This window comes from Callionymus lyra, chromosome 1, assembly GCF_982586985.1.
Source record: "Callionymus lyra chromosome 1, fCalLyr1.hap1.1, whole genome shotgun sequence".
NCBI lineage: Eukaryota > Metazoa > Chordata > Actinopteri > Syngnathiformes > Callionymidae > Callionymus > Callionymus lyra.
This window is the reverse complement of record NC_141818.1, coordinates 3,482,386-3,503,354: the sequence shown is the minus strand read 5'-3', so window position 1 is coordinate 3,503,354 and position 20,969 is coordinate 3,482,386. Positions and strand designations below refer to the sequence as shown.

Sequence of the window (20,969 nt, the reverse complement as noted above, 5' to 3'; positions counted from 1 at the left end):
AAATGTTGAGATTGATCTTTAAATTTGAATCAGCTCAAATTTCCTCAACATGGTGTTTGCTTAGAGCAGGGGTATCAAACCGGTCCAGTAAAGGGCCAGGGTGGTGTAGGTTTTTGTTCCAACCAGTCAAGCACGCATGAGTTAACCAGTCAGGTGTCGGCTTAAACAAGCAACACCTGACTGACTAATTGATTGATTACTGTCTTCAGGTGCCTGATTGGTTAACTCATGTGTGCTTGACTGGTTGGAACAAAAACCTACACCACCCTGGCCCTTTACTGGACCGGTTTGACACCTGTGGCTTAGAGGTTCAGAGTTGGTAGTTTGTAACTGCCCTGAGATCCCTGTCCAGGAAGTACAAAATGTTTTAAACTGAATTTAAATAAATTGGTGTCATGTGTGAATTGTCATGTGTCTTTTCCGTTGGTTGCGCCACCTAAAATTTTCACCACACTGAGAGCAGCTAAAAGGTTTTTCACCTGTGTGGACTCTCATGTGTGCTGCCAGGTGATATCTTTTTGGAAAACATTCATCACACAGAGAGCAGTTGAAGGGTTTTTTGATAGTGTGAATTTTCATGTGTATCTTCAGACTTCTCCTTTTAGTAAAACATTCTTGACACTTTGCGCATGTGTGAGCTTTGTGACCTTTCATGTGTTTTACCAAGCTCGCCTTGTGAGCAAAACATTTGTCACACTGAGGGCAGACAAATTTGTCTCCTCCTGTGTGACATTTCATGTGTGAACTTAAGCTCCCTCTCTGGTTAAAACACTTGTCACACTGAGGGCAGCAAAAAGGTTTTTCTCCTGTGTGAATTCTCTCATGATCCTTGAGGTGGGAGCTTTGATTAAAATATTTACCACAATGAGAACAGACATATGGCTTCTCACCTGTGTGACTCTTCATATGTATCTTCAGTTGAATACTCTGCATGAAAGTCATATCACATTTTGAGCAAAAGAAAGGTTTTTCTCCAGTGTGAATTCTCATATGTGTCGTTAAGCTCCTTTTACGCGTAAAGCGTTTACCACACTGAGAGCAGCTGAATGGTTTTTCACCTGTGTGGGTTTTCTTGTGTTTCATCAGATGACTTATCTGGCTAAAACATTTTCCACACTCTGAGCAACTGAAAGGTTTTTCTCCCGTGTGACTTCTCATGTGGTGGTTGAGCTGGATGCGGCGAGTAAAACAGCTTCCACACTGAGAGCAGCTGAAGGGTCTTTCCTTACTGTGCGTTATCTTGTGAACCTCCAGATTCTCTCTCGTTTCAAAACATTTTCCACAAACCGAACAAGTCAACGGCCCTCCGCAGCAGGCTAATAAATGTCGAGTCATTTCAGACTTTGAAGGACATTTTGTCCCACATCCAGAGCAGGCGAGTGATTTGGGATCAGCACCATCTTTCTCCTCATGGATATCAACATTTTCATTATCAACAAACTTTGAACCTGATTCCTGAGTGTCATCGATTTCTCCCCAGTCTTCACTATCATCAGTGTCAGATTCAGAGGATAGTGTCCCCTGGTGGTCAGGGTTGAGAAACGCACTCTCTGGTTCTGATCCTTCACAGTATTTTCCATCAGATTCCGTCTTCATGCGTTGAGTCAAGCTGCTGGTTGAAGGCTCCCATTTAAGTCTATGGATACACAGTTTGAGTAAATGATAACCTTTTTTTGCCTTTTCTATTTCTCCTTCATCTTCTTTTTCTTCTTTAACCATATGACACTCTTGTTCCTCCTGGTCAGTAGAAACGCCTTTATTTGCCAGCGGCTGCTGAACATCTGCAGGGACACAAACACACTTAAGTCAATGCACATGCTTATAGTTCTGTGGCTGATTATAGAATCTGGGAAAATGAATGGTTGGAAACAACACATTTCTTCCTCTACTCGCTGCATCCAGGTTCTCTGGTCCTCAAACAGACCAGAGTAACCTGGCAACCTAACACTGATGTAGCTGCGAATTACACATTAATTTATTAAAGCACCAGAAAAGACACATTTAAAAAAAGAGTGCAAATGATATGAGGACGTTAAGATGTACTAGAATTGTCACAATTTTATGACACAGTAAAGGTCAACCAAGATATTGGAAAAGTGGTCCTTAGAACGCAGTTTGTATTCTTATAATTGAACATTAAATAATAATTAATAATATTAAGTTAATGCAAAATGAATAATGACATAAATAAATATAAAAATGTATTTATAAAACAACTACAATGCTTTGGCTTTCTATAAAAATGATTTATTTTAATTATAGTCAACTGGTTTGTTGTGTTCAAAGCGTGTGCTGGGATAGATTCCAGTCTCTACACTGTATTTTAATGACTACAACATTCAAATCATGATAAAATAAAAAAAAAAACGACAGTAAAATGTTTCCAAATTCATATGAATGATAGATAAAACCTTCATCTTTAATATTTTTCTATATGAGTTCACATCATAATTGAATATAAAGCTCACACAAAAAAAACTAGTTAAATTTAACTTAATAAAATGTTTCATCTACGATATAAATGAAGTTATTTTGACAAATCAATATTGAAAAACAATCATTTGAAAGTTTTGGATCGTAAGTATTGATGTAACACGAGAAAAAAAAAACGTTTGAATTCGCATAAAACCTGATTTAAGTATTAGTTATTGATCTATTTAACTCGTTCTTGTTGTGATCTCGCGACGTTTCATCCAAGCAGGTTCAGTGCTACCGTAATACTCTGCCATTACGCGCACTCTACATTTAGCGTCGGATGGTTTGGCTCTGAACGCGGAAGCGTCTGATAGCTTCACTCCAGTCCTCGAGTGTTTCTGTTCATACCTGGTTTCTTCGTCTCCATCTTCAGCAGGATCCTCTTCTCATCCGTCTCTCTTCTATAACGGAGTGATATGTCGTAAAGAGCAGCAGATTATGATCGTTATCAGCCGCTGGTCGGCGATAGATGTCCAAGAATCTACATCCACGCGAGGATCACGGAAATGAAAAGGCAGCGGAAAAGAAATGTCACGTAGGGGGGGGTGGAGCGCTACGGTGGCCGCGAAGCGCACAAACGCCAACTAGTCACTAAAGAAATTAGTAAAATTCACTATTATTTAATTAAACATAATTCTAAGAGCGTATAAAGCAAGAAAAATGAACAGTTGTGTTGTAAATGATGGGATTATGTTGCAATATGAAATATGCAGTCACATCACAAGTAGAAAAGTGTCGCTCCTGCAGAAATATGATCGAATCTGTTAGATTAAAAATTATTATACACTATACATATACGCCATACTTAAATTAACGCTAAAAGATAATCAAAATATAAAGTATAAATTACTCGCTTCATCTAAGAGCTTTAACGTTTGAATACACATTCACAATCAACATTTCACTCAGACTGATTTACACTGTCTCAAGACTAGCTTGGATCAGAATTAGAGATACGACACCGGTTATTTAAAACGTCTGTTTGTCTGCCCTTTCACACCTTCTGTCGTGGCTCAAAGAACGAAGCGGGACACATCCGTGAGGGGGGGACTAGGAGACAGAAACCCCCACCAAAGAACATTTGAATGATTAGTAAAGGAAACAAATTCTCTCCACAGGGGATCGTGGCACAAGAAGCTTGAAGGAACCATTTGGGATAGGGGGAGGACCTCCCGGCCTGGAAATTTGCCTTAAATATAGCGATGTTTCTACAGTTCGAGACCTTTTCTCCCGGGGCTATTAACCTGTAAAGTCTCCGGGAGAAAGTGCGACCGATCGAACTTTAATCGCGTAAGATAAAGACTTGTGAGGTAGAAGACTAAGTAACAAGAAAAGCACTTGGAGAATGTAGACCTCTGCCAAGCTCCTTATTTCCACCAATAATGCAATTTTTTTACATTATTACCAAACATTTATAAATATATAAGATTTGGTACCAATTAAGATTGGAAAAATTCTTAACATTATTGATAGAAGATGGCAGTCAAAGGTTGCCACCTTAACACCTATGGTGGACTACTCAAAAGTGCTCATTTAGCAACGGAGCTCATTGGGAATATTAGCACAGAAGTTTCAGCCACTCTTCCATGATAATACGCAGCAAACCAATACAGGCAAAATCATCTCTGATGTGGGACGGAGAAAACCTTTTTGAGGAAGATGCTTTACAAAGAATCCCAAACACAAGTTTAATATTTGTAGCAACAGTTAATTTCCTCGTACTACTTTAAAAAAAACAATTTAATTGCTGGTTATACTAATAGCTGGTTGCTGCATACGTCAGTGCTTGATCAGAAGATTCTGGCTGTCCTGCAAATACCTCAACCAAAAGCGATATAAGCCAACACTTTTCTTTCTGTCCTGTAGGCTCTCAATCATTCAGGTCACGATTATCTAAAGGATTCCAAAGTAAGTCAACTGGACGCTGTAGAATTTTCGCATCTCAACCGAGAGGTTTCTTCAGTTCTAAGTGAGTGGAGCCAGTATATAATCCTGCTAGGACAGAGAACAATATGGAAAAGTTGGGATCCTTATAAGCCAATGTGTCTTGTCTCCAAATTTCACAATTTTTCACTTAATTTAACAACTATTTCAAGTATGAATACTCATATGTGTCTTCCGTTGGCTGCGCCACTTAAAACTTTCACCACACAGAGAGCAGCTGTAAGGTTTTTCCCCTGTATGAACTCTCATGTGCGCGTTCAGGTAATACCTCAGCAAAAAACACTTATCACACTGAGAGCAGGTGAAGGGTTTGACTTCAGTGTGAATCTTCATGTGTGCCTGCAGGCTCCTTGTATGTGGAAAAGACATAAGACACTCAGAGCAGCTGTAGGAAATAACATCTATGTGAAGTTTCATGTGTTTCTCCAAACTCCCTTTATGTGAGAAACATTTATCACATTCGCCACAGCTGAAGGATTTCTCTCCTGTGTGACGTTTCATATGTGACTTCAGATGACTGCGCTGCTTAAAACAGTCATTACATTGAGAGCAGCAAAAAGGTTTTTCTCCAGTGTGAATTCTCACATGGTCCCTGAGGTGGGAGCTTTGATTAAAATATCTACCACAATGAGAACAGACATAAGACCTCTCGCCTGTGTGACTCTTCATATGTTGCTTGAGTTGGATACTCTGCATAAACGACAGATCACATTGAGAGCAGAAAAATGTTTTTTCTCCAGTGTGAATTCTCATGTGTGTCGTCACGCTCCTTCTACGTGTAAAACGTTTACCGCACTGGAAGCAGCTGAATGGTTTTTCACCCGTGTGAATTTTCTTGTGTTTTGTCAGATGACTTTTCTGCCCAAAACATTTTCCACACTCTGAGCAGCTGAACGGTTTTTCCCCCGTGTGACTTCTCATGTGGTGGCGTAGCTGGATGCGTCGTGTAAAACAGTTTCCACACTGAGAGCAGCTGAAGGGTCTTTCATCCGTGTGTGCTTTCTTGTGAACCTCCAGATTCTCTATCGTTTCAAAACATTTTCCACAAACCGAACAAGTCAACGGTCCTCCGCAGCAGGCTAATAGATGTCGAGTCATTTCATACTTTGAGGAACATTTTGTCCCACATCCAGAGCAGACGAGTGATTTGTGATCAGCACCATTTTTCTTTTCACTTATATCAACTTTTTGATTCTCTGTGGAATTTGAACATGGCTGAGTTTCACCATTTTCTTTCCAGTCTTCACTGTCATCAGTTTCAGAATCTGAAGAAAGCGACTTCTGGTGGTCAGGATGGATAAGTGTATCCGAGTTGCTTTCGGGTTCTAATCTTCCACAGGTGTGGTTGAAGCTGCTGGTCGAAGGCTCGTCTTCACTCTTCACGTCCACAGGAGTGAGCCATCGCTTATGTTCATCTTCTCGTTGATCATCTTGACCTTTATTTTCTTTAATAATGAAATGAGTTTCTTGTTCCTTTTGGTTCAGCCTGTAGATGTCACTCACCGGCGACTGTGGAACATCTGCAGGGACAAGAACAATATTGTGTCAACATTAATGATCTCCTTTCCACGACGGGAACTCGACAGAAGTCCGACCCAGACCATTTTTACATGTTTATGATTTTAAGTGTCTGTACTGTAGACGTATTTCAAATATTTAATACATATTTTCATGTAAAACAAAAGTTTAAAAAAATGGATTGTGATAATGAAAATCCTCTTTTAAAACATTCTTGCTGAAATAGGCTACATAGAAACACACAATGAATTGAAACAGTTTAAACATAAAGTAAATAAATAAATATGTGAAAAGATTAATCAGACAACCTACAATCTTGTTTTTTATTATATAACTGCATACATACATTAACTATTTTAAATTGTTTTGCTTGAGGTAAATCATTTTTGGAAATAAAAATGATAATTCAATAACTCGGCTCACATGCGCGCTCCCGCGGTACCGGAAGAAAGTGACGTCACAGAAACACAATCGTCCAGTATTTTTGCTACTTTTGTCTTGTCATGCATGTGCTACGATTTTCACGAACCCGCTGTCTCATATAGATGACGTGCACAACGTATAAAAATATCTGCATTAAACTTCTATGCGCGTGCGTGTGTATACCTGGTCTCTCTGCCTCCATCTTCATCAGAATTGTTTTTACTTCCGTTTCTCGTTTATCTTTCAAAAGTCGTGCAAACTTGACAGAAGATCGTGGGTTTAATCCAACGATTAAAGTCCACGATCGGACGTAAGATCAGCTTCAGTGTTTTGATTGAAGAAGATGGAGGATTGGGTGGAGCCATTTTATTCTACGGTGGTCTTTTGGGGGAAAACGGTAACGGAAATCGAATCAGATTGATAATCCACGTCATAAGAAATAGTAAAGCGAAATATATCCTTACAATTTTAAAATATAATGCTATATATTCGATGAAGGGGATCCCAAACCTGCAGCCTGTGACTCTCATTTTTGTTCAACTTCATATGGTTAAAGATCATGACATCAAATGTAATTTTATAAAGCTCTGATTATATAGTTAAGATGGAACAGATTTCTAACTTAACTAACTTAACTATCAAATAAGGTACAAATGACTCAAATTCACAGTCAAACCACACGAAAAAAAATCAATTAAAAAAGATATGTAAACCAAATTTGTTTCTGAATTTGTTCAGAAAACTGTTAAATGCGATTGAGTTTGAGACACATGGCGTTAACTCACCTCAGTATGGAACAAAATTATCTTTATCAATTAAAAAAAAACGGTTTCATTAAAGAGAAGCTTTTTTTATATGTATGTAATAAATATATGTGGAAAAAAAGAAAATAAATGGTGTTAACACTCAAAGCTGCAATCCATAAAATAAATCAAACTTTTCTGCTCCGTCAATCTAAAAGTGACCTATATTTGGAAAGAACAAAACACTGCGACTTTATTTTTTTTTCTTCTATATAAAATTCTTCAATGAAAATAAAAATCTATCTATCTATCTATCTATCTATCTATCTATCTATCTATCTATCTATCTATCTATCTATCTATCTATCTATCTATCTATCTATCTATCCATCCATCCATCCATCCATCCATCCATCCATCCATCCATCCATCCATCCATCCATCCATCCATCCATCCATCCATCCATCCATCCATCCATCCATCCATCCATCCATCCATCCATCCATCCATCCATCCATCCATCCATCCATCCATCCATCCATCCATCCATCCATCCATCCATCCATCCATCCATCCATCCATCCATCCATCCATCCATCCATCCATCCATCCATCCATCCATCCATCCATCCATCCATCCATCCATCCATCTTTTAATCAATCTATTAATCAATCCACCTTCCTTGCTTTTAATCCATCCATCCATCAATCCATCCATCCATCCATCCATCCATCCATCCATCCATCTATTCACCTTTCTAGCCTTAAATCCATTTATCCATCCATCCACCCATCCATCCATCTATTCACCTTTCTAGCCTTAAATCCATTTATCCATCCATCCATCCACCCATCCATCCATCCATCTGTCCATCCATCCATCAATCCATCCATCCATCCATCTATTCACCTTTCTAGCCTTAAATCCATTTATCCATCCACCCATCCATCCATCCATCCATCTGTCCATCTGTCCACCTTTATATCTTTTAATATATATATTTATCCATCCAACTTTCTAGCTTTTAATATATCCATCCATCCATCCATCCATTGAGGGATAACCAGGACTGACCAGCTAGCTTTGTTGTCTCCGTTGCCATGGCAGCACTCCACGCAGTCACGCCTTTTTCAACTTCATTTCTCGGCACTGATGAATAAAGCTGCAGTCGCTCAGTCATCCATGTCAACAGCCGCCTCTGCCTCGCTCACACACGTCTGTGATTGTTCCGGCGGGAGGTCATGCCTCACCTTCACCTTCACCCTCACTCGCACTGGTGACGCAACACACACACACAAGTGTGTTCATTGAAGTACCCAGGAAAGGATCGTGTTCGGCCAGGAGGGTGGAATTGCGTATATATGGAGGTGTGAGATGAGGAACGATACCTTGGAAAATTTAGTCATTAACACAACTGACCTGTTTCCAGGTCACACTCATTTTTTTTCCAAAAGGTACGCTGTGAGATCTTTGTAATAGCCGGGACATGTAAGTGTAAAATAAATAATAAGAATTTGTTTTACTTTGAAGGCTTCTTTCAAAACACACAAAGATGACAAACAGACAAAACAACCACAAGACAAAAGGTTAAGAGCTACTAAAGTTTACAAAACATGGAAACTATACAAATGAGAATTACAGTAAATAAGCCAGTTTTGAAATGTATGTTTTTAATAATTAATATTTTGAGTGTGTGTGTTGTGGTGGTGTGTATAAGAGATTATATATATTTTTACATCATATTGCATGAGATAAAGGGTTTACTCCAGGCACTCCATTAGGTGTGAGAGATATTTAAAATGTTAAAAATGGAAATTGGATGAATATATTTTAATCTGTGTCACACTTAAAACATTTTGTGATGAGATGTTCTTGTAAAAGTGACGAAATATTTCTACAAATATCTGAAATACCTTATGTTGACTTTAGAAAAAAAAACATAAGGAAATTATGCTTTACAAATACAGAAAGAAGCAGAAATTATGGAAATAATCTTAATGTTATATGCATTAAATATGGTGTGAATTTTAAAATTAATGGGAATTGGACATATTTCAATAAGGATGGGGGTCTTGTGCCCCTTTCTTACCCTGATCAAGCCCACCTACCCCAGCAATTTTTTCAAAATGTTCAGGACATTAAGATCAGACGATCGAACACACACACCTACTACTCTATCTCTATGGATGACATTCAAACATTCGTCACTAACTCACTTCATTTTTAACCATTTTAAACACATAACATTTGATTTAAATTGCCATTGACTGGAGATGCTAGACAGGAAATGACTGATGCTGTGTCTCAAATCGCATACTAGCGTACTCAAAGTTAATATTTTTAGTGCGTTAGAATCCCTTATTTAGAATCCCTTATTAGTCCCGCGAGGGGAAATTCGGTAGTGCTTTTTACAGCCATTCACACATACTGATGGGAGTAGGCTGCACACCTGCGCCAAGTTTACCATCAGGAGCAATCAGGGTAAAGTGTCTTGCTCAGGGACACAACGACACAAGATTGTCTGGAGCTGGGATTGAACCTGCAACTTTTTGGACTGCAGGCAACCACTCTACCATCTGAGCTATGACGCCCCTTAGTGCGTCTCAATTCTTAGTATGCGAAATTTAGTGCGCCATGCACACTAAATTGCCGTACTAACACACCTACAAAACTGAGCATGGTTCGATGGACACTAAACACCCTAAACAGCCGCCATCTTAATGACGTTTTAAACGGAAGTTACGTCATATATATACTCATATATATTCATATACTTACAGGTGCATTTTCAGCAGTAGAAGGATGACACGTCTTTGGTGCTGATACCGGCTTAAATATCTCGCCAATATTTCAATTCTCATATTTTTTCTTTATTTCTCTTTCCAAACTTGCCAAACGTGCTGCCAGCAGGTGGCGATAGCGTTCAAACAGCTGATTTCAACATCGTTAAATAGTAGTAGAAGAAGAAGCTGTCACGTCATTTCCTGTTAGTGTGTAGCAGCAGAGTTTGATTTGAGACATACTATCTGTGGAGAATTTGCGTATTACTTAGTACGTACACTAAACTGATGCATACTAACTTCTAGTATACTAAGAGTAGTATGCGATTTGAGACACAGCATGAGACTCCAACAAACTGCTGGATGAAAAGTGAATCTGTTCAATTCCGACGAGTTCATGTGACTCAAGAGGTCATTGTAGTTGGTTTATTCAGCGACTCTTCCCCTCGATTACGTTTCTTATTACGGTAACTAAAGATTTTAATGGCGGATCTTAAATAGGTCAATAGTTGGAGGAGCAACAATTATTTCAAGTCTAATTTTAGCAGATTTAGAATCCAGTTTGACAGAACGTCGACAGAACCTTTACCTTCTATTCTTAACCCTTTTGTTTTCCGAAGCCTTCAATCATCTTCAGTCCGTCTGACGTTACCGTCGCCGTGTCTGCGAGCAGCCTCCACCCCGTCGCTCACAAAGCGCTTAATCAATCAAAACAATACTCAATAAAATATATATTTGGACGTCAACCTGACGCCACACTTTCACTGAGGAATGTACAGCGGCTACAAGAACAGAAGGAGTCGACTCGTGAGTTGCATCTTTTTTTTATATTTTATTTACAGACTCATTTCTCTGACCTATGACAACAACAGTGTAATAAATAAAAAGTACATCAGAGGAGGAATGCCCGGCATTCACACAAATGATCTAAAACCTAGACTCGCATACTGTCTCTGGCAATAAATAGACACGTGGAATAAGTTAAAATCTAACGATAGTGGAGAAGAAGTCTTGTTTTTCCGTCTGCGCTCCGGTCGTTCTGCCACCTGAAGTGAGAGAAAAAACATTCAGAACGTGCAGGAATATAGAAAGAAAAGATATAAAAGATAAGGAAAATCAAACTTGTTGAGAACCATGATATTTCTATTTTAAATATTGTTTGTGTTTCTTAGTAAAAATTAAATAAATTAATTATAATTATCATTTTAAGCATATCATTATGCTAAAAAGTAACAAAACAAAACATAGATGTAACTACATTTTAAGAGCATATTTAATGTATATTACAGGACCAATTATATAATTTATTAATTATAATAAAAAGATACTTAAAATGAAAATTATTTGACACAATTCAAAAGTTATTTAGTCATTTTTAATATTGTTGTTGTTCTTTTTATGTTTAATAATCCTAATAATATTATTATTGTCATTGTTTTAATGATTATTGCTATTTTTTTAATTTTATTTCAGCAGCTTTATTTTTGATAATATATTATCTTTGAACCTACACACACACAACTACTGGCTTCTTATGATACAGGTAAATAACTTTTATTTATTCTGTTCATTTTGTTCTATTTAATATTTGTTTTTGAAAATGTCTTTATTTCCTATGTCATCACACAACTTTTATTTGTATTTTTTAATTGTTTGCTTTTATTCTATGTCTCACAGCATTTTTCTTATACAATCTTATTTAAATAGCACTTTTTTACATGTATTACCATAAAAAAACGCATTAAATTTGGGTAAAACAAAGAAAATATTTGATCTTTTTTAGCTTGTGTGCAAAAAACAGCATTAAATCCAGGTGGACACGTGTGTAGTCAGTGTGTCGAGTCTGTTATTGTTCGCACGCGAGACGCGCCGCCGTGGTTTGTCTTTACGCTGGTATGCGGCAGTGACTCCCTCGGATAATCTGGAATAATCCCTCTCATGGGGATTCCTCTTGTCATGATGCAACTCTACCGCCATCAATAACAACCACTCGCGTGCAGACTCTTGACTTCCTGTCGGGATTAGCGCTCACGTGAGGCCCGGCGTGGAGACACCAGAGCGGCGTAACACACTCTCTCGTCACCGAACGATGACACAAACATGCGTTTGAATATTAACCGACGCATCGTAAAAATAAAACTGTTGAGCTTAACCCTGGATTCTGACTCGAGCTGATCTCACGGATTTCTCCTAACCCTTGTGCCATCTCAGGGTCAAGGCGACCCGGAGGCCCAAAAAACAAATGTGCCTGTGGTATCCCTTGTGTTGTCTCAGGGTCAAGGTGACCCGGAGGCCTAAAAAACAAATGTGCCTGTGGTATCCCTTGTGTTGTCTCTGGGTCAAGGTGAACGACCTCCATCACTGCATATGTATTTAAAGAAGCCAGGGAGGTCGTTCACCTTGACCAAGAGACAACACAAGGGATACCACAGGCACATTTGTTTTTTAGGCCACCGGGTCACCTTGACCCTGAGAGAACACAGGGGTTAAATACATATATTTAGAGTTTTAATTTATCTTTATTTTTAAGAGGCCTATTTAATAAAATAAAATAAAAATAATGGAGCCACACATCTTATATCAATTTAATAAAGAATTAAAACATATATTATTTTAAAACAAACAACTGTTATACATTTTCAAGCGAATATTTAACTTGTTAATTTGATTAGAAATTTATTTTAGAAATAGTCATATCAAAATCTTTCTTCCTTAAATCTTTAGTGAAAATACATTTTTTTTACTTTTATTAAATGATAGTTAATTTATTTTTACTTTTGAATAATCTTCCACTGAATAACGGAATAAATTGTGATAATGTTGTGCAGGCGAGCTATACTTCCACACGAGTCCCTATCATGTGGGCACGAGTCGCTCAGACTGTTGACCGGGTTTAACTATCTTCGAAAATGCAAGAACACAAACTCTATGATGATAGTAAATGTTCGCTGTGTTTCCAAATGACTTCCGTCGAACTTACGATTTAATAAATGTAGACGTTTACGATGTTTTTGTGAAGTAAAAGGCGAACTCTGACCTGTCGGCGACTCCTCAGACGACCAGGTCCGAGAAGGGCTTCTGCAGCTTCTCCTGCTCGGCTCCGCTGCCAAGGTAGGACGCCAGGAAGTGTTTATGGGACCTGTAGCTGTAAAATAAAAGAAATTCCATTCTTGGTCAAGTGGTTGTAGATAAGAAGCCGCCGTCACATGGTTGCCGCGGGCGAGTCCAGATTTGATAAAGTAAAGAAAGGAGTGAGACGGTTGTGTGTCGGTGTGTGAAGGTGTGTTTGGGTGGTGCTGGTGTTTGGCTGTTTGTGTTTGTCACTGAGTCACAGATGAATCTGATAAATCCTCTCTTTGGTTCACAGTTTAATATTTTATTTTCTATTTAATCTTTTAATTAAAATTCATTTAATTATTAATCCATTTTAGACAAAAAGTACCAAACATCTAATAAACATTTAATTTGCTATGAATATTTATTTGATTAAATGTAGGAATTCATAGGCAAAATAAATAAATTATTAGTATCAATAATATACTTCTTTAAGGTTCATGATTTATTTTCTTACATTTTCTATTAATTTTAAGTAATTATTTGTTTACTTTAAATAGTACTAAGACATACATTTAGATGCAAACAAATATTTTTAATTCTTGATTTTTAAGGGATTGTCAATTAATGTTAATGTTTATATGTTATTATAATGTTCGTCCATTTTCAGACATACTTATCCTTTTCTTCATCTTATCTCCTTTAATCTATGTTCTTTATATTTGCACTTTGTCATCCCTTGCACTTTGTTCTTTTCATTTGCGCTTTTTTCTTTTTATTTGCACTCTGCACTTTTTTTTTTGTTTTAATGAAACTATCGTCTGCTGTGAACTTGAAACCCAATTTCCTGAAGAAGATCTCCACCAGAGGGATTCATAAAGTCTATCTTTCTTTCCATCTAAACCTATTTTAAAATTCTATCAATTCATGGAACAGATCAAACTCAAGGCTTTAGGTTAAAGAGTAGGTTATTTTTCAATGAAAAATAAGTAATACGTTCATTTTTTTAAAAATCACTCACTGTGCGCAGGTCATGAGCAAGATGGCGATGCAGCTGAAGACGGACAGGACCACGGCGATGACCACCAGCACGTTCTGGATGAGCTCGCCGTCGCTCTCTTCTTCCGTGGGTCTGTTGGACTCGAGGGTTTGAATCCCGCATCGCTCGCCGTCGTATCCCTTCATGCATCTGAACATAATCACATGAGTATTTAAAACAACATATTCTCTGGTAGATCCGTCCATGACTCGAAATAAAAAGTGGGGGACCCACATGCACACGGGCTCCTGGAGCCCCTCGATCCTCTGGCAGAAGCCGTGGATGCAGAAGCCCAGGTGGGTGGAGGTGCAGGGGTCTTCTGTGGTCCTCAGGCTGGACATGTGGTCGGAGGAGGTGCTGTGAGGTCTGAGAGCCGTCGTGGTTCTGATCCTGTGCTTGTTCTTCTTCTTGCCCTTTCCCTTCCTCCTCTTCTTGTCATCCTTGCTGCTGTGCGCATCTGCCGTTGCCAAGGAAACAGAAGGTCGAGAGGTCAGGACAACTTTCTGCTTTTGAAATGACACCATTTATTTAGCAGAAGAGGAAGAAGAAGAAGAAGCAGCTAAACTCTGAGTCTCTTACAGATGACTGGTCTTTCTTTTTGTCCCACACATTACAGATGAACATTATTAATATTTATTTTTATTTGTGATAACATTACTCTTTTTGCTTTTGCTTTTTTTTTTGACAACAATTTAATCTATGTTTGATTTTTTTTACTTTAATTTCAATAAATTGATTTATTTGTATTTAATTATTTTGTCTTTATATACTTATACAATACTTGTTGCAAAATTGCACTGATCCATGTAAGAAAATAAATATATATTAATAATCAAATGCAAAATATTCCTGTAAATTACTCTTAACTTGGACTCATAATAATAATTGAGAAACGTATGTAACTCATAAGTAAGCAGGTAGTAATGGCAAAATACATAGTACAAAATAAAATGCTTAATATTGCAAAATCTGATTGATATTTATCCGTTTTGTATGAATGTTTTTAAATTGTTTGCCTGAAACACAAACAACCCAAAATAAAGAATATTACTCAAGTTACTTTGTTTAGAAGTGTAAAGTGTACTGCACAGATAAAACCATCATGTTATCAAAGAAACTGAAAGTCTTTACTTTCTGTTTCTATCCAAGTTGCCTAAAAACGAAAAGATTGACATGTATTTTTTAACCTTCAATAAACTCATTCCATCTTCAAACGGCCAAACATGTATCACAAAAAGATAAATAGATGGTTTTTTTTAAGGTACATTTTTACGATAAATCAAGGAGCAAAAAGTACCGAAGGTGTTGACGCTGGATCCTCCCGAGGTCTCGTCGTCTACTTCCAGCTCATCGTGGTCCCTCTGGTGGGTCTGCAGGCCCCCGGCCGAGTCCCAGACATCCGTGGCCCCGCTGAGCTCCCTGGTGGAGTTGGTGCTGGACCCCTGAGCGCTGAGAGCGCTGCTGACCACTGCGAGAAGACACAACCGCCGGTGAACTTTGATGTAACTCTGACTCAGTTTATATCCTGAGAACAGGTTCAACGAGTCCACGTTTAGATCCGAGACCTTTCGTGATCCGGCGTTTTTCTGTCTGATGAGTCAAAACTAGAAGAAAAATCTGGAGACTTACCGACGCAGAGGAGAAGAGTGAAGACGAAGGTGTTCATATCCTGGCACAAGAGGTGTGTGTGTGTGAGTGTGTCGGTCGTCAGCTCTGATCTCAGTGTGTCAACTGCTGACAGATCTTTGCACTCCTAACCTCCAGTGTGGCAGGGTGCAGCTTTTATACACAAGTTGTGTGCGTCACTATGTGTGTGTTTTGAAAAAGTGTGTATGTTTCTAATGATTAATCAGCCTAAGGCGACTTATTTTTGGAGCTCATGTTCTCCCACTTCCTGTGATGGAATAATCAGATTCATGGATCGTAACTTGTGTCTGATGAGCATTAACACACACACACACACACACACACACACACACACACACACACACACACACACACACACACACACACACACACACACACACACACGTCTAATTTTTACAGCTTTAATCTAGTTTTTACTACTCATTTATGGCAAACATGAGACTAAATACCTAAAAATAGGTAGAAAAACTGGTTTTAAAAACTTAATTTGAGCTTAGTTTACATATATATTAAATAATATGTTTCCGTGTGTGTGTGTGTGTGTCAGTGAAGATAAGGGGGTGGAAGGGGGGCAGAAAACAATTAAAATTACTTAATTTACCCATTACAATTAAAAATACAGGCATCCAGTCTTGATGAAAGTAAACCCTATGTACTATATACTAACTAAGCGATATATATCCTGAATATTAACCCAGTTCTCCAATTGTAAGGGGGCAAAAGGGGGGCAGAAGACCCCCATGCATAGTCAAATACAGTCCTCCCAGTCTTGATGAAAGTAGACCATATGTATAACAAACTAACATAGGGATACATATCCAGTATTTTAGACAAGTTCTTCAATTGTAAGGGGGCGCAAGGGGGGCAGAAGACCCCCATGCATATTCAAATACAGTCCTCCCAGTCTTGATGAAAGTAGACCATATATAACATACAACTAAGCCATATTTATCCAGAATATTAACCCAGTTCTCTAATTGTAAGGGGGCAAAAGGGGGACAGAAGACCCCCATGGAAATTGAAATACATCCAATTTTGATGAAAAATAAACCATATGTATAATATACTATTTAAGGGACATTTTCATAATTTCCTCACCTCTTTGCTGATTGTAACGAGTCAAAGTGGGGGGGGCAGAATACCTTCATGACCATTTAAATACAGAACTTTGAATATCGATTAAATCAGACCATATATATTACATACTAAGTGAGGGATATATTTCAGCCCAGTTCTCCAAATGTAAGGGGGTAAAATGGAGGGGGGGGCATGAAGGCCCCCCTGAAAATTGAAATGAGTCAAATCTTGATGAAATATAAACCATATGTATAACATACTAAGTAAAGGGAATTTCAGCACCTTTTTGTTGATTTCAAGGGTATATATAGGGGGGCAATTTCAATTAAATTCCTTCCATATCTAACATATTAAATAAACATCATTTACAGAATTATATATATATATATATATTAATATATATATATATATATATATATATTGAGCAAGGAAAACAATAATAATCCTTACATAATACTTGGTCTAGTCAGAGTGATGAATTAATACGTTCGTGCAACAGTAGTGTGTGTTCCCAGCTGGTGTGTATTTGTGTTGTTCCTGGACCTTGGGTGGAGATTCCTCCAGCGTGGGTGAAGCGTTTGTTGTGTCTGCGTGAGATGCTTGAGATTCCTCTCCCGCCGCTTCCCTGGTGGAATCCCGTCTCAGGAATCCTGCTCGTCACCGGTGAGTGGAAGCCACAGCTCCGAGGTCGTGCGCCGCGACACGTGAAGACGGTGACACAACACACAACAGCCGCCCACGTGGAAAGTTGTGTATCTTCTCGGATAGAGCTGCAGTTACCGTGCTGCTCGGGATTAAGGAAGAACACCGAGATCAGAGTGTAGCTAAGAAACTAGCAAAACACAAGGTTGTGTTTGACATTGTGTTGTTGATTTATACAGCTTCGTTCATCTTATGTCATATTACGTATTGTGTTGTCATAATGTTGTCATGCTATTCTCCCATCGTATTGTCCACTTTTTTAACGTTGTGATTGGTTTCTTCTCTTGAAAAATCTCATGAGGACCAATAAACATGTGTTGGTTTCCATTTATGTGTTTTTATCCGCACTCAATATCTTACAAAACTTCTCTGTGCAACATTCTAGATTGTACATAGTTGAAGTTCTGCTGCCAAAGGTCAAAATCATCGAATAATATCTCAATTTTTTTTTTTATATTTTAGTAATGTCTCTCTATGTCATTGGAGATGTTTTGTGTAGGTTTAAGGGAAACTAACATGTTGGTCTTAGTGTGTATTAAATAGATGTTGGACTCTATTGTATCATCAGTGTCTGTTTGTCCAAAACTCTCTTTTCATTGAAATAGTTACATTAGAAAATGATCTTAAGCCCCGCCTACTGAACTTGGTTTTTCTGGAGCTGAATTTTGGTGTCAATCACAAAAATTTATCAACTTACGTTATTAATCCTGGAAGTCTCTATCTCCAAGGGACTCGTTGTATAAACAAAGCGGGCCGTGATTACAGCTGGAGTGAAGCTATTATTACATCATAATTGACTCTGCTCCCGTAACCTCTCTTTCGCCCAGATTTCAGACGAACTTTATAAAGTAAAATTTTAAAAACATGGTCATGATGAGAGACTCACTGCATCTTGGAGACTTCAACATTTGAAACACGTGAGTCAGAAACGTTTTTTACATTAGTTGTCCTTTAAAAAATATGTATAACGTAAATCAAGTGTCAAACTTTGTAAACTGTCTATGAGGCCAAAGAAAATGTTGTCTTTTGATGTCCACTACCATTAAATTACTTCATTACAACATCAGTTTACAATACTAACACAATATCAACACAATATCAACGTGAACATTAATCTACTTGTTTTTTTCAGACAAAACCCTCCGATCCACATGAATTATTCAGCCGGATGGATTTGGCCCACCAGCCTTCAGTTTGACTCTTGTGATGTCCATAATAAGGTGAGGAAAAAAAGTTTCAAATATGTTAAATAAAAGGCTACCTTTCAATGAAACATGAGTTTACTGTGACTCTGACTCACTAACAACAGACTCTGATATGTATTCTGTCAACTTATTTTAATCACCACAAAAAAAAGTTTACGACAATATTTAAATAAAAACATTTATTTCTGAGCAAATTTACAAAGTTTTTAGGTAAATTTACCATCAATTCTTGCTTTGTGTTTTCGAGCAGAGGTGATGTGTTCAGGATCTCCCAGGATGATAGGAAATTACAGTGTTGAGTACTGAGGTATTGATCCAAGGTTGTGCAATTACATTTTCTAACTTTAACGATTGGTAAAACAAAGAAGAAAAAAATAAAATGATCCAGCTGAAAATGTTCAATATTATGAAACGTGCGATTCTTGATTGAATATTTAGTGAAGATTTTTTTAGATTTGATTCTTGTGAAGATCTTTTTGTCGTCTGTTTTTCCTTCTTTGGTCATTTTTATTGTATTCTATGAAATGATTTCTGCTCAGTTGTTTAAATGTTACAACCAGTGAAGACTTTTTAGTTCAGAAAAGTCAATAAAAACCAATTGACTTGTTGCTGCTGCCTTGTTCATTTGTGTCCTTCACTGAGTTTCACTGAAACATATTATTTGATTGTATTTACGGATTGTTATTATAAATGTGAAGATTCCAAACTGAGAATTTGGCAAAACAAAAATTAATATTATTTAGTAAAATCCACTTATATAATAATATATGTACGGATGTATGGTAATATTTTATTTTAATTAAATGCGTTTTAATAACCTAATTTTAATTCATATTAGTTCTATATTTTATTCTGTGATGCCAAAACATCTTTTGTGTTTGCAATAAAAGTTTCTGATTCTATAGAACAAGAATATTTGTCATAACTTGTTTAAAATAATGTTTTTTTTTTTATATTTTTTAGAAGTTAAATTATAAAAAAGAATCGAAATCAAACACATAAAAAATCCAACTTTTCTATCATGAGTATTATTTGTATACATATATATGTATTGAGCTCTGACGTTGTGGTCGAGAACATCTGGCACCAACACCATCTCGTTTGAATGAAATTCTTCAGGAAAAGCTGTGTTTTCTTTCCACCTCTACGTGCTGCAGTCGACTCTTAAACCAGTGGAGTTAATGTTTACGAACCATTACCTCCATCATTAGCATGGAGATCGAAGACACGAGCGAGAATCACTGGTTTACACGGATCACTTGAGGTGTTTAAGCTTTAATGACGAGGCACAGAGTTTACTGACCTGAACTGAATCTAAACAGTCACTTCCTGGATTATATAATCATTTCGGAATTTTTATTGAAGGGTTTTTGACTCTAAAAAAGTAAACTTTGCATTCAATACAAACTTTAAATTTAACACAACATCTCATTAACCTTGATTTATATTCATTTATTTTTGTTCATTTAAGCTTTTTTCTCGTGCACAACTTATTTAGATGGATGGGTGGGTTGGTGAACGGATGGATGGATGGATGGATGGATGGATGGATGGATGGATGGATGGATGGATGGATGGATGGATGGATGGATGGATGGATGGATGGATAAATTAAAAGCTAGAAAAGTGGATGGATGGGTAGATTGGTGAACGGATGGATGGATGGATGGATGGATGGATGGATGGATGGATGGATGGATGGATGGATGGCTGGATGGATGGCTGGATGGATGGCTGGATGGATGGCTGGATGGATAAATTAAAAGCCAAAAAGGTGGATGGATGGGTGGATTGGTGGAGGGATGGACGGATGGATATATTAAAAGCTAGAAAGTTGGATGGATTAATATATAGATTAAAGATTTAAAGGTGGATGGATGGATGGATGGATAAATGGATTTAAGGCTACTAAGGTGAATAGATGGATGGATGGATACATGCATTGATGGGTGGATGGATATATTAAAAGCTAGGAAGGTGGATTGATGGATGGATGGATGGATGATGGATGGATTAAAGGCAAGAAGGATGATTGATTGATGGATGGATGGATGGATGGATGGATAAAAAGATAGAAAAATGGATGGATAAATGTATTTAAGGCTAGAAAGGTGGATAGATGGACGGATGGATGGATGGATGGATGGATGGATATATTAAAATCTAGGAAGCTGGATTGATTAATAGATGGATTAAAATATGTAAAAGTGGATAGAATAGAATAGAATAGAAAAGCTTTATTCATCCCCAGAGGGGAAACACACTTTCATGGATGGATGGATGGATGGATGGATGTTTGATGGATGGATTAACAGATAAATAGGTTGATGGGTGAATAGATGGATTAAAAGATATACAGG

At 37.6% G+C, this 20,969-nt stretch overlaps 3 protein-coding genes across 3 annotated transcripts; all 3 read right to left on the bottom strand.

Annotated features, from left to right (window-relative positions):
- Positions 1-201: 201 nt before the first annotated feature.
- LOC148087456 (uncharacterized) lies at positions 202-2,960 on the bottom strand. Its single transcript, XM_087788254.1, has 2 exons — positions 2,824-2,960; positions 202-1,781 (listed from the first exon to the last, which is right to left on the bottom strand). Exons 1-2 carry the CDS (start codon positions 2,840-2,842, stop codon positions 394-396), a joined length of 1,407 nt encoding a protein of 468 aa, XP_087644380.1. The 5' UTR covers positions 2,843-2,960; the 3' UTR covers positions 202-393.
- Positions 2,961-4,400: 1,440 nt separating this feature from the next.
- On the bottom strand, positions 4,401-6,638 carry LOC148087455 (uncharacterized). The gene is made up of 2 exons (XM_087788266.1): positions 6,544-6,638; positions 4,401-5,939 (listed from the first exon to the last, which is right to left on the bottom strand). Exons 1-2 carry the CDS (start codon positions 6,566-6,568, stop codon positions 4,567-4,569), a joined length of 1,398 nt encoding a protein of 465 aa, XP_087644392.1. The 5' UTR covers positions 6,569-6,638; the 3' UTR covers positions 4,401-4,566.
- A 4,072-nt stretch (positions 6,639-10,710) lies between these two features.
- Positions 10,711-15,695, bottom strand: areg (amphiregulin). The gene is made up of 6 exons (XM_087788218.1): positions 15,608-15,695; positions 15,276-15,446; positions 14,213-14,435; positions 13,961-14,128; positions 12,923-13,030; positions 10,711-10,931 (listed from the first exon to the last, which is right to left on the bottom strand). The coding sequence occupies exons 1-5, from the start codon at positions 15,642-15,644 to the stop codon at positions 12,937-12,939; spliced, it is 693 nt and encodes a 230-aa protein (XP_087644344.1). The 5' UTR covers positions 15,645-15,695; the 3' UTR covers positions 10,711-10,931; positions 12,923-12,936.
- Between the last annotated feature and the right edge of the window lie 5,274 nt (positions 15,696-20,969).